The sequence below is a fragment of the Mauremys reevesii genome, linkage group 10, assembly GCF_016161935.1.
Source record: "Mauremys reevesii isolate NIE-2019 linkage group 10, ASM1616193v1, whole genome shotgun sequence".
Taxonomy (NCBI): domain Eukaryota; kingdom Metazoa; phylum Chordata; order Testudines; family Geoemydidae; genus Mauremys; species Mauremys reevesii.
Genome location: NC_052632.1, coordinates 37,484,223 through 37,498,164, shown reverse-complemented (window position 1 = coordinate 37,498,164; position 13,942 = coordinate 37,484,223). Strand labels below are relative to the sequence as shown.

Sequence of the window (13,942 nt, the reverse complement as noted above, 5' to 3'; positions counted from 1 at the left end):
GCATTTTCACCACTCTGCTCTCCCAGGCTGCACAAAGGCTGGAGCGATTGCCCTCCCCCAATTTCTCCATCTCTCTGCCGGGGAAGGTAAGAGAACTCAGTTCTGAGGGGGAAAACCAGCTGTCTTGAAATCCCTGGAACAGATTTCAGAAGTGGACTTTGAAAAACAGCAAAGCTGCATTCACAGCTCTCCAGCTGAGACAACGGAAGCTGTTCGGGCACAACTGGCAGCATTGTTTTGTGCAAGGAAAAGATGCCTCCTTTGAGGAGGAGAGACAGTGCAGTTGGGTCTGTCGTGGCTTACGAAGTCCATGCCAACTTGTCTGAAAACCAAAATCTTCCAATGCTTAAATATATGCCAGCACTAAACATCTATGCTTAAAAAAATATATATCCCATTTGTGGATTTCACTAGTGAAATGCATCACACAGCCTACCCGCCTTGCCTTTCTCTCTCTCTTATACACACACACACACACACACACACACACACACACACAAAGCAGCTCTAATGAAATACTGGTTTGGTACTTAGGATGTTTTCTCCAATACTGAGAGGGAAAATACATAAGCACAATCAACCCCAGCTAGGTAGCTCAGCAACACTTCCCAAAAGCGAAGGTTCTCTGAGCTGGAAGACCAGGTGGATAAAAATTACCCACCCAAAAAAATAATAAAAAAATTAAAAGTTATATAATATATATTTATATATCTTAACAGGCTGCTTAGAACATGGTCATGTTCACCACAAAACACACACATTGCCTCCGCCTTCTCCCCTCAGATTGTGAAGCCAATAATAAAATGGTCAAATGTCCCCTCTCCGCACTGCAAACTGCATGCTGCATGTTGCCTTTCAGAACAGGAACAGGGCCGTGGGTGAGCGAGTGTCTTCCTCAATAAGAACCAAGACGTATTTTTATTTACAAAAGAAAGGAGAGAAAAGTTTCCACACAAAAGCACTAGAATGATAACTCCCTTTGGTAAAAAGTGTAATAAATGTCTCCATAGGTCTGTTTGTAGGTACTAACTCTCAAGCCACCTGGTACTATGGTACACAAGAAGCTGGTACAGTTATGCTAGCACATCAAGCAAACTTCCTTTAATAAAAAACAAAAAAAAATTGACAATATGTACATTTATTTACAAAAAGGAAGGGGAACATGTTAAAATTGTGTTGTTTCTGCTGTGTGTGCGTATGTGTGTGAAAAGCTGGTGCATGGCACTAGGAAAGACTAGTAAAGAAGCAGGTACAAAACAATCCAACTGGCACTAGAAAGGACAGACCAATCTGAACTGGCTGAATCAGGAGTCCAGCAGGGTGAAGGAGGGAGGAGTCGAGGGTCAGATCCAGGAAATGGTGTTCTCGACAGCTGGACTGCACAGATGGGTGACCCCAGGTGAGATCCTGACAAACCTGCAGCAGCCTAACAGAGGAGAATCCAGTTGTGATAGGCACCTCTGGGTTTCACGACATATCTGAGCATGTAACTTTAAATGCACCACTCCGGTCAGGATGTATGCAACATCCAGTTCTCTTCCCTTGAAGCTCAGGCCATTGAGGAGTTAGTCTCAAAACTGCTGGTGCGTACGAGCTAGCTGCATTTCTCTAGAATCACTCAGTTCTGAAAAGGGTCCTTCCCTCCACAGTGCACGCTGAAGTCAGAGGCCTGTTGGCAACAGTTCCAGCTTAGGTTTGTAGAGATTCGTTTTCCTAAACCGAATCCCGCTGGTGACAGACTGTACCAGCTTCGCACTAGTCAACTGGCCATGTTACGGAGATACACAGTGAAGGGAGAAAGGCATCTTCCTCCTTTCCTTGATACACACACACATACACACACCACGTGATCTTCCCTCACTCAGGGACTTTACGGTGTCTTGAATATCGTGCCGTATTTGACACGGTACTTGTTAATGCTCACAAAGTGCAGGGTCTCTGTATCACAGGTAGTGGTACAGGGCACCAAACCCTCCAACCCTTCTCCCATTAGCCACTTGTTTGTCTCAGCTGCCATTTCCCGAGTCACATGCTCCTTGGTCCATCTGTCCACCCAGGCTTGGAACCGCTGGTGCAGCCGCTTGCTCACTCTTTCATGGGACTACAGAAACGGGAGAGACAAAAAAATAAAAGGCTACAGCCACCAACATTCAGGATCACAAAACACTTAAAAGCAAAAACAAATCCACTTCCCTAGGCCAACAGATCTGGGATGTTTGGCTCTGCCAGGGAACTGGCAATACAATCACTGACCTTGCCCACTGACCAAGGGAAAGCCTCAGTAAATTGGAGGCAGTGTCTGAACAAGCAGGCACAGCCATCCTTATTCCCCAACTGGAAATCCCCAAAAGCCTCATGTTCATGAAAATTAAGTCTGTGAAATCAAGTGCTCAGAAGTCATCAACAAACATTTGATGATTTTTTTAATTTGAAGTAGGAAAAGACGGTTACTCACCTGTAGTAACTGGTGTTCTTCGAGATGTGTTGCTCCTATCCATTCCATGTAGGTGTGCGCGCCGCGCGTGCACGGCTCTTCGGAACATTTTTAGCCTAGCAACTCCGGCGGGCCGGCTGGCGCCCCCTGGAGTGGCGCCGCCATGGCGGCGTATATATACCCCAGCCGGCCCGTCCGCTCCTCAGTTCCTTCTTGCCGGCTATTCCGACAGTGGGGAAGGAGGGCGGGTTTGGAATGGATAGGAGCAACACATCTCGAAGAACACCAGTTACTACAGGTGAGTAACCGTCTTTTCTTCTTCGAGTGATTGCTCCTATCCATTCCATGTAGGTGATTCCCAAGCCTTACCTAGGCGGTGGGGTCGGAATGAGACGTGGCGGAGTGTAAGACCGCAGAGCCGAAGGCTGCGCTGTCTCTAGACTGCTGCACCAACGCCAGAGTGGGAAGCGAAGGTATGGACTGAAGACCAGGTGGCCGCTCTACAGATGTCCTGGATGGGGACATGAGCCAGGAAAGCGGCCGATGAGGCATGTGCCCTCGTGGAGTGGGCAGTGAGTCGGCACGGGGGAACGCGAGCAAGCTCGTAACACGTTCTGATGCAGGACGTCACCCAGGAGGAAATCCGCTGTGAGGAGACTGGCTCGCCTTTCATGCGGTCAGCTATCGCCACAAAGAGCTGGGACGAACGCCGAAAGGGCTTCGTGCGGTCGATGTAGAACGCGAGCGCTCGGCGGACGTCGAGGGTATGTAGCTGCTGTTCCCGAGGTGAGGCATGCGGCTTTGGGAAGAAGACCGGGAGGAAGATCTCCTGGTTGAGATGGAAGGGCGAAACCACCTTGGGGAGGAAGGCCGGGTGTGGGCGAAGCTGCACCTTGTCCTTGTGAAAAACGGTATATGGGGGGCCCGCCGTCAGGGCGCGGAGCTCTGAGACCCGTCTGGCGGACGTGATCGCCACGAGGAAGGCCGTCTTACAGGTAAGATGGAGGAGAGAGCAGGTAGCAAGGGGCTCGAAGGGTGGGTCCATGAGCTGGGCGAGGACCAGGTTAAGATCCCATGTCGGAGCAGGAGGCCGCACCTGCGGGTATAGATGGTCTAACCCCTTAAGGAATCGTGACACCATCGGGTTGGAGAAGGTCGAGCGACCTCCTATAGCTGGTCGAAATGCTGACAGCGCTGCGAGGTGCACTCTGAGGGACGAGATGGCAAGACCTTGACCTTTGAGGTACCAAAGGTAGTCGAGGACAGTCTGAATGGGGGCCGAGAAAGGGTTGATATCTCCCTGGTCGCACCAGAGAGCAAAGCGCTTCCACTTGGCGAGGTAAGTAGTTCGCGTTGAAGGTTTTCTGCTTTCAAGCAGCACTTGCTGCACCGCTGCGAGCAATGTCTCTCTGCGCCGGTCAACCACTCAGGAACCAAGCTGTGAGATGCAGCGATTGCAGGTTCGGGTGACGGCCTGCCGAGGTCCTGGGTTATGAGGTCCGCCACAGCGGAGGGGAATGGGTTCCCGAGCCGACAACTCGAGCAGCAGGGTATACCAATGCTGTCTCGGCCAGGCCGGAGCGACGAGTATGATGCGGGCTCTGTCTCTCCGGATCTTGAGCAACACTCGGTGGACGAGCGGAAACGGAGGAAACGCGTAGAGAAGAGGCTCCGTCCATGACCGGAGAAACGCATCTGAGAGGGATCCTGGAGCTTGGCCTTGGAAGGAGCAGAACCTGTGGCATTTGCGGTTGGTCCGGGAAGCAAAGAGGTCTATCTGGGGAAAGCCCCACCTCTGGAAGATGGAATAAGCCACATCTGGGCGAAGGGACCACTCGTGAGAGGCGAAGGACCTGCTGAGGCGGTCGGCCAACGTGTTCTGCGCCCGCAGAAAAACGCCGAGGCGAATCGAATGGGCTACACAGAAATCCCAGAGGAGCAACGCCTCGTTGCAAAGAGGAGAGGACCGCGCTCCGCCCTGCCTGTTGACATAAAACATGGCTGTGGTGTTGTCAGTGTAGACCGCTACACAGCGGTTCTGCAGGTGAGCCCGAAAGGCGAGACAAGCTAAGCGGATTGCTCTCAGCTCTCGGACATTGATATGGAGGGAGAGCTCCTGGGGTGACCAGAGACCCTGGGTGTGTTGGTCTCCTACGTGAGCCCCCCAGCCGAGCGCCGAGGCGTCCGTCGTCAGGGTGATTGATGGGCGAGGCGGGCGGAACGGAACTCCCTCGCAGACCGTTTCTGAGTCCAGCCACCAAGTGAGACTCTGGAGAGCGGGCTCTACCACCGTCACTACCATGTCTAGGGGGTCGCGATGAGGGCGGTACACCGACGCCAGCCACATTTGGAACGGGCGAAGTCGGAGTCTGGCGTGCGCAGTCACGAATGTGGACGCTGCCATGTGACCGAGGAGGCGGAGGCAGGATCGCACCGTTGTTGTCGGAAAAGCCTGCAGTGCCCGAATGAGGGAGGCCAACGTCTCGTGCCGAGTGCGAGGTAGGCACGCTCTGGCCAGATTGGAGTCTAGGACCGCTCCTATGAACTCCACTCTTTGTGCTGGAACTAGGAGGGACTTCTCGGTGTTGACAAGGAGGCCGAGAGACCGGAACAGATGTAGAATCTCGGTTACTTGATTCGCCACCAGTGCTTGGGAGCGCCCGAATCAGCCAGTCGTCGAGATATGGGTAGACGTGGATGCGGCGACGGCGGAGGGCTGCGCGACGACCGCCATGCACTTGGTGAATACCTCGGCGCGTGGAGAGGCCAAGGGGAGCACTGCGAACTGGTAATGCGCTCCGTTGACCAGGAAGCGCAGGAAGCGTCTGTGGGGGGGGTAGATTGCCACATGAAAGTAGGCATCCCTCATGTCGAGGGCAGCAAACCAGTCTCCAGGATCCAGGGAAGGGATAATGGACCCCAAGGTCACCATCCGAAACTTGAGCTTGCACAGGTATCTGTTGAGCTCGCGGAGGTCTAAGATGGGACGAAGGCCTCCTTTCGCCTTGGGGATGAGGAAGTATCTGGAATAGAATCCCCTGCCTCGCCTGCTGGGAGGCACCTCCTCGATGGCACCCACGCTCAACAGAAACTGGACCTCCTGCAAGAGGACTTGCTCAGGAGAGGGGTCCTGAGGAGGGACAGGGAGGGTGGGTGGGAGGGAGGGGGCGAAATGAACTGTAGGCGGTAGCCGACTGGACCGTGCTGAGGACCCAGCTGTCTGAAGTTACAGATGACCACGCCGAAGGAAGCGGGAAAGGCGATCGGAAAACAGAAGGGGTGGATCCTGATCGGAGAGAGGTGAGCGGCCCTCGGGCGTCCCGTCAAAAGGCCGACTTTGGGCCCTGAGGGGCCTTGGACGATCCCTGGCTTTGGTTCCGCCGTCCGCCCGATGGTCTGCGGCGGAAGGGGGCCGAGCGCCGATTGTTAGGCGGGCGAGGCCTGTTGTATTGGAAGGGGCGATAAGGTTGCTGTCGGAAAGGACGCTTTGGGTGGCCGGCGATGCATCCCTAATGTGCGGATCGCCACTCTGCCGCCTTTCAGGGTTTGAATGCGGGTATCAGTCTTTTCTGAAAATAGACCCTGCGTCTCAAAAGGAAGGTCCTGGAGCGTGTACTGGACCTCCGGCGGCAGAGTAGAGGACTGGAGCCATGCAATGCGTCTCATGGTTACCCCTGACGCTATGGTCCTGGCCCCCGAGTCCGCTGCGTCTACCGCTGCCTTAATTAAGGTACGGGAAGCCAGCTTTCCTTCCTCCAGCAGTGCCGAGAACTCCCGGCGGAATCCTGCGGGTAAGCTCTGCGAATTTGGCTAGGCAGCCCAAGATGTTGAATGTATATCTGGAGAGCAAAGCCATTTGGTTGGCGATACGAAGTTGGAGGCCGCCCGCTGAGTAAATTTTTCGGCCTAACAGGTCCATGCGCTTGGACTCCTTCGCTTTTGGCGCTGCAGCGGGCTGGCCGTGTCGCTCCCGGTCATTGACAGATTGGACAACTAGAGAGTCCGGAGCCGGGTGAACATACAGGTATTCGAGGCCCTCGGGGACCGAGTACTTTCTCTCGACTCCGCGCTGTAGGCGGACGGAGGAGGGGGACTGCCAGATAGCGGCATTGTTTTTCTGTATTGTTCGGATGAAGGGGAGCGCTACCCTGATGGGTGCGCCCTCCCCACCACGTCCGTGATGGGGTCTCGACCTCCTGGACTTCTTCCACGGGTAAGTTGATGGCCTTAGCTACCCTTCTAAGAAGGTCCTGGTGAGTCTTGAGGTCGATCGGCGGGGCTCCGACGGTGCCGCCTGCCACCGCCTCATCGGGGAGGAGGATGAGGACGGACCCGGTAGCACCTCCTCCGGTGCCGCACCGTGTTCGCGGAACCGCGTCATGCCCCGCGCGTGCCGTGATCGCGAGCTGAGGAGTGGGGACGGAGGTGGCCTGCTTACAGTGGCTACCGGTACCGACCGCACAGAGCCTGGTTGACGCGGGAGGGGGCCCTGTTCATGTTCGCCCAAGGGACCCAGAATCCCCATTGCTGTGGTCCATGTTCTGGCGGAGGACCCGCCCGAAGTCAACTGCGCTGCCCCCAGGAGGCGACGGAGGGCCTCTTGATGGCCAGGAGGAGCCGGGTGGTGGCCGGGCGGGCATCCGGTGCCGGAGTAAAGGGCCTCGCGTGCCGGGCGGACGGTGCCGTCGTCGCGTGCCGGAGCTCGACCGGGCGCGCCGAGCTCGACCGGCGCCCCGGAGCTCGACCGGGCGCGTCGGGATCGTGAACGACGGTGCCGGAGCTCGACCGACGGTGCCGGATGCAGATCTGGACCGCGTGTGGCGGCGCCTGAGCGACTACGCGAGTCTCGACGCCTGTCGTGGTGCCTGGAGCCGACCTGTTACGGTGCCGACGACTCGCGATCGGGACTTGGAACGTCGCTGGAGGCGACCGTACCGCGACTGGGAGCGGTACCGGGACTGTGACCGGCGAGGAGACGGGGAACGTCGTGACGTGGATCGTCGTGCCCGGCGCTGTGGAGAGCGGTGCCGTGAGCGAGAACGGGACCGCGACCTGGCGGCGGTGCTGCGATCGGCTCGGGCGCCCGGGGACGGGGTCGATTGGAAGTGGCTTCCCAATGGACTTGAGAGTCCGCACCGTAGCACCGCCGCTGAGCGCTTGCATCAGCGGTAAGCTCGACAAATGTCTTGCCGTCGCGAATGCTTCGGCGTGGACGGCAGCCTCAGCTCTCGCCGGTGGGCACCGGGAGCTGTGCGGTGTCGACTCGACGGCCTTGGCGGCGCCGAGTCGACGACACGGTGCACGCTTTTGTGCACAGCCTCAGCCTGCACCGTTACGGTCGGAGGCGGCTGGGCTAACGGTCTCTTTTGCTTGTCCGAGACCGTCTTCGGCACTTTGCGCTTCTTTCCCGGGGAGACGGAGCGGTGCCGGGTCTTCGGTGCCGGGTGCCGAGCTGCCTCCTCGCACCGGGCGGTTAGCGGCCGGCGCGCCGCTAGTCAAGGCAGTCTTTGGCGCCGCCGTGCTGGTGCCGAGGTTGGAGGGCCGACTCCATGAGGAGTTGCTTCAATCGCGAGTCCCGCTCCTTCCTCGTGGCGAGGCTTAAAAGCGACGCAAATGGGGCACTTGTCCGACCGGTGAGCCTCTCCGAGACAGCGGAGGCAGGCGTCGTGCGGGTCACTGACCGGCATAGACCGCTGGCAAGCCGCGCAGGGCTTGAAACCCGCCGGTCCGGGCATAAGCCCGCACCGGGGCGGAAGAAGAGGGCTAACCCCTCTAACTCCCTAATGAAATATACCACTAACTATAGAACTATTAAGAAACTTTAACAACTATGATAACTATATACAGTAACTAAGGGAGAACGCTAAGCTGTGGAGGACAGGAGAGCACTCCACTGTTCCTACTAGCCGTCACGGGCGGAAAGAAGGAACTGAGGAGCGGACGGGCCGGCTGGGGTATATATACGCCGCCATGGCGGCGCCACTCCAGGGGGCGCCAGCCGGCCCGCCGGAGTTGCTAGGCTAAAAATGTTCCGAAGAGCCGTGCACGCGCGGCGCGCACACCTACATGGAATGGATAGGAGCAATCACTCGAAGAAGAACTATAATGTTAACTCTGCCACAGTGTAAATCCTGGATATTTTAATACATGGATTCAACACTGTGTTAATGAGCAAAACAGGGACACACAAAAATACATGGGCATCAGAGCAGAATTAAATACTCAATAGAAGTAACTTCCAGAAGTTTTTGACGTGACTGCTTGATTATAACCCTAATGCTGCAATAATGCTAAGCTTCTCCTATCTTTTCCCCGATTAATGGCAGTATCAGGTGATGCAAGACTGTAGTCAGCCTTCAATGCAGGTGTTTATTAAAAAACAATACAGAAACAGTCTCACGTGCATGCAAGAATTCCAGCTAGATTAGAAGAGAAGGATGCTCAGATGGATATATTTGTTCCCAACCTCTCACAGCACATGCGTACATACACACAGCACCCCACTAAAATAAAGTTATTTTGAGACTGAAACAGAGCCTAAGAAATTGCAAACCAAAAAGGAATCTCAGTAAAGTTATGAGTAATTTATAAAGGGTTAGTTGAAGTTTAACACCGACTTAATTACAGTGGTCAGTCCCAGTAACTACTATACATATTACCATCGCTGTGCTATTCTGTTACAACCAGAACTTCTGAGTCCTGGGAAAATGTGCATTGTGACATTTCCAGGGGGGACTGATTTAAATCAGCTTTTCCATTTGTATTTCAGCTATTTTTTAAAGTAAGATGCACTCATTAGTTGATTATCAGAGGGGTAGCCGTGTTAGTCTGGATCTGTAAGAGCAACAAAGAATCCTGTGGCACCTTATAGACTAACAGACGTTTTGCAGCATGAGCTTTCGTGGGTGAATACCCACTTCTTCGGATGCAAGTGGTGGAAATGTCCAGGGGCAGGTTTATATATGCAAGCAAGAAGCAAGCTAGAGATAACAAGGTTAGTTCAATCAGGGAGGATGAGGCCCTGTTCTAGCAGTTGAGGTGTGAAAACCAAGGGAGGAGAAACTGGTTCTGTAATTGGCAAGCCATTCACAGTCTTTGTTTAATCCTGAGCTGATGGTGTCAAATTTGCAGATGAACTGGAGCTCAGCAGTTTCTCTTTGAAGTCTGGTCCTGAAGTTTTTTTGCTGCAGGATGGCCACCTTAAGATCTGCTATTGTGTGGCCAGGGAGGTTGAAGTGTTCTCCTGCAGGTTTTTGTATATTGCCATTCCTAATGTCTGATTTGTGTCCATTTATCCTTTTCCTTAGAGACTGTCCAGTTTGGCCGATGTACATAGCAGAGGGGCATTGCTGGCATATGATGGCATATATTACATTGGTGGACGTGCAGGTGAATGACCCGGTGATGGTGTGGCTGATCTGGTTAGGTCCTGTGATGGTGTTGCTGGTGTAGATATGTGGGCAGAGTTGGCATCGAGGTTTGTTGCATGGGTTGGTTCCTGAGCTAGAGTTACTATGGTGCGGTGTGCAGTTACTGGTGAGAATATGCTTCAGGTTGGCAGGTTGTCTGTGGGCGAGGACTGGCCTGCCACCCAAGGCCCATCCTGGAGAATGATCCCACACTTTCACAGGCCTTGGGTGGCAGGCCAGTCCTTGCCCACAGACAACCTGCCAACCTGAAGCATATTCTCACCAGTAACTGCACACCGCACCATAGTAACTCTAGCTCAGGAACCAACCCATGCAACAAACCTCGATGCCAACTCTGCCCACATATCTACACCAGCAACACCATCACAGGACCTAACCAGATCAGCCACACCATCACCGGTTCATTCACCTGCACGTCCACCAATGTAATATATGCCATCATATGCCAGCAATGCCCCTCTGCTATGTACATCGGCCAAACTGGACAGTCTCTAAGGAAAAGGATAAATGGACACAAATCAGATATTAGGAATGGCAATATACAAAAACCTGTAGGAGAACACTTCAACCTCCCTGGCCACACAATAGCAGATCTTAAGGTGGCCATCCTGCAGCAAAAAAACTTCAGGACCAGACTTCAAAGAGAAACTGCTGAGCTCCAGTTCATCTGCAAATTTGACACCATCAGCTCAGGATTAAACAAAGACTGTGAATGGCTTGCCAATTACAGAACCAGTTTCTCCTCCCTTGGTTTTCACTCAACTGCTAGAACAGGGCCTCATCCTCCCTGATTGAACTAACCTTGTTATCTCTAGCTTGCTTCTTGCTTGCATATATAAACCTGCCCCTGGAAATTTCCACCACTTGCATCCGAAGAAGTGGGTATTCACCCACGAAAGCTCATGCTGCAAAACGTCTGTTAGTCTATAAGGTGCCACAGGATTCTTTGTTGCTCTCATTAGTTGATATAACTATTAAAACTCCTTGACGTACAACTAAATAGACACTTTACGGCAGATTCGGTACATCTGTTTGCTACCTAGAAGTGTACACCATAACTATATACATTTAAGCAATTATATAGCTTAATAGTTTCAGATTCTTATTAACCAAACACTTTTAGTATGTTAGAAAATGGTGAATGATATATTGCTTATTTACTAGATAATTAACTTTTTGCTCAGATTTTGTGTCAAGCTGCTTTAGAAGAGTCACTGGAATTTAAACAAACAAAACAGTATATAAAATGTATTTGTATTAGACAAGACAACCTTAAGAGAAGTTTGTGTCTAAAACATTTATCACAAGATGCTTCACATTGACAATTAAATAATTTATTAAATAGAGGGATCAGTGAATTAAACTGATCATTTCAGGCTGGTCTGGGAAAATTTTCAAATATGCCTAAGTGAAAGTAACTGGGGCTTAAATTTCCAGTCTCGCCTATGTCTCTTGAAAAGAAGACAATCTCCTAAATTACCTAGGCTAACCAATTGTACCATATTTTTGAAACTTGACCTCAAAAGTTAGATGCCTTCCCTGACTTTCTTTATATAGAAAAGAAGCCTTTAATTCAAAGTGGTTTTTTTGTTTTTAAGAGAGGGTCATGGATTCAGCATATTTATTTGTTATTTAAATGTCTTATTTTAATCTTCTAAGTTTAGGCCTCAACATATTTTGTATTAAATTCTGATTTCATTTTAAACTGGCTCATTTTCAAAAAGAAAAACTTATAAGTAACAAAAATTTTTAAAAAAGGATTTTATTTAATTTTTAAAAAAGTCTTCCAATTTTTATGCACCTTGGACCTTTCTGTAACTTTGACATCACTGCGGCTATCCTAGTCACAGACCCAGCGCTTTCAAGCAGCTGGTATATTCATTTGCAGTGCTCCGCTGCCCGGGAGCAACCCTAGACTCCCACTCTCAGTGACTGCAGGGACAAGGCACAGCTCCTTGATGAGATGAGCTTGGAGGGCAATGTCAGAACACATCAGCTTTTCAGCATTTCAGTTCTTTGCTATCCCCCTTTTTAGGCCCACCCCGACAAGGGGGTTAGCAACCAATGTGAGGTGCCCCTAGGCAAGAAACCGACGAGTAAAAGGATGCTAACAGCTGCCTACTCTAACAGGAGAATTTGGGAAATGGAAGGGGAGGAAAGGGAGGGTTACATCTCAGGAGCATTCAGAGGAAGTTTACAGAGTCCAGTGGACGAAACCATGTCATGTCCCGTCCTCAAAGCAATATGAAGAGTGTTAAATGTTACAGGAGAACAACCCCCCTCCCACCCCAGAAACGTTCTCTGACTCTCCCCAGACGCCCTTTGGGAGCAAGAGGTTCGGGGAAACACCAGCTGCTCATCCCATTCCTTTCACTCAACTCCTACCTGCTGAGCACGCAGCAGAGCGGTCCTCCTGTACATGTAATCCTCCGATTTGATCACGTACACCATCTTATAGGAGTTCAGTTTGAATTTACACTCCAGCTTGTCCAAGCTCTCCACATTCTCCATGGACTTCTTACTGTTTCCCTCCTTCCCTTCCTTCTCCTGCTGCTCCCGACCACGCTGACACTTACGGATCCGCCTCAGGTTCCTGTAAACCAGAGAATCCCTGCTGGGATTAGTGCTCATCCTCTGCCCACTAGGCTGGACGTATCTGGTGGCTCCAGGCCAGCCCTTCGGAACCCAAAGTATTGCTCAGAATGGAATGGTCACAAATTAAAGTCCTTTAGGCTCATGTGCCTACCATAAGCCAACCCACTGATCTCAGCTGTTTACAGAGAGTGGGGGCCTTTCACAGCTATTTCGCAACCAACTCCCTGCTAGTGAAAAGCACTGACTCAGCACCTCCCGCACTCAGGTAGACAGCAACTGCAAGCAAAAGCAGGATTGCCAAAAACTGGGGCTGGTGACTCCCCAAACCTCTGACCTCCCTGCCGCCTCTCTCTATGCCCTCTCTCAGTCACTGGAGAGCAGGAGCCCAGGGTGGGCTCTTGGAATAAACAGCAGCACTGTGTCTCTATATGCTACTCCCAGGTTAATGTCTTCTAAAGTGGCAGAGTACTAAAAACAAACAAGAGACTGCAACAGCCAACACTGTGACGGAGTAAGATTTTCTCCCTCTGCTGACATGGGTACTTCTGGCCTGTGTGTCACTTCTCACAGCCACAGCTTGTTCACTCACCTGGGCAGGAAAACCGGTTTCTGGGCCAGGTGTTCCCGAAGTTCGGGAGAGGTAGAATCAGAGTTGACGTACCGCTCTACATAGTCTGACCAACGCTGAAATTGGGCACAGAACACAAGGGGTTAATCAACATCTGCCAAATCAAACAATTCAAACCCAATTCTGAAGGGGTTTGGTTGGAAGTGGATGAAAGAAAAGCAATCTTTGGAGACTCCATATATTTCACACAGGTCCCACTCACTCTCCCGCCATGGACGGACATGCACCTATACTGTCTGGTTTTTTAAATTGTTAATAAGAGATGCCAACAAGGCTTGTTCAACCCAATTCATTGAGTGCACTGTCTCACATAATGAATGTGTCCACAGGACTAGAAGCAGCTCATAAACTACAGCATCTGAAACACTGACAGCTCTGCCATCTTCATCCAGTTATACCCCTGTTTAAACTTTACATGCTTAATAGCTGCAGCTGAACTCCGAGGACAATCGGCTCTTACCTCTGCCTCTACAGGGTCATCTGAGTTCTCCTCTTCGGTGTCCAGCAGCTCGATGGTTAATTGGACCTGGCCTCTGCTGTGAATGAACATCAGCTACAAAGCAGAATGCGGAAGGGGACTTAGTAACAAATGATTCAGAAAAATAAATCCCTTTCCACCAGGGAAAAGGGGAGAATCCAATGAACTTCATGCAACTATCCAGCATAATCCTGTGCCTTCCACTTTGCTGGGAACAACGGGGGGATACTAGCCCCAGTTACACAATCTGAACACAGAAGGAGTTTTGACAATGAGTGGAAAGTTCTAGATCACTAAGGAGCTAATCTAACAGAGGGTAAAAGGATGAAGAAATTATTCTACATATATGGGCAGAAGAGAATTCCAGGATAGAGAAC

The 13,942-nt window shown here is 51.6% G+C and overlaps 2 protein-coding genes across 9 annotated transcripts in view; one reads left to right on the top strand and one right to left on the bottom strand.

The window, feature by feature from the left end:
* Nucleotides 1-13,942, top strand: part of LOC120373702 (maestro heat-like repeat-containing protein family member 1) — a 65,311-nt gene that overhangs the window by 49,170 nt on the left and 2,199 nt on the right. The window lies entirely within an intron of this gene.
* The window catches only part of LOC120373703 (paired amphipathic helix protein Sin3a), a 71,886-nt gene continuing 59,066 nt past the window's right edge, over nt 1,123-13,942 (bottom strand). For 6 of the 8 annotated variants that reach the window (XM_039492470.1, XM_039492469.1, XM_039492467.1 and 3 more), the window contains exons 18-21: nt 13,548-13,640; nt 13,049-13,143; nt 12,250-12,475; nt 1,123-2,101 (exon numbers count right to left, since the gene is read on the bottom strand). In XM_039492470.1, coding sequence (XP_039348404.1) covers nt 1,871-2,101; nt 12,250-12,475; nt 13,049-13,143; nt 13,548-13,640 — 645 coding nt within the window. In that variant the 3' untranslated portion in view covers nt 1,123-1,870. The remainder of the gene's footprint in view (nt 2,102-12,249; nt 12,476-13,048; nt 13,144-13,547; nt 13,641-13,942) is intronic. The other 2 variants (XM_039492473.1, XM_039492474.1) reach the window with 2 other exon arrangements.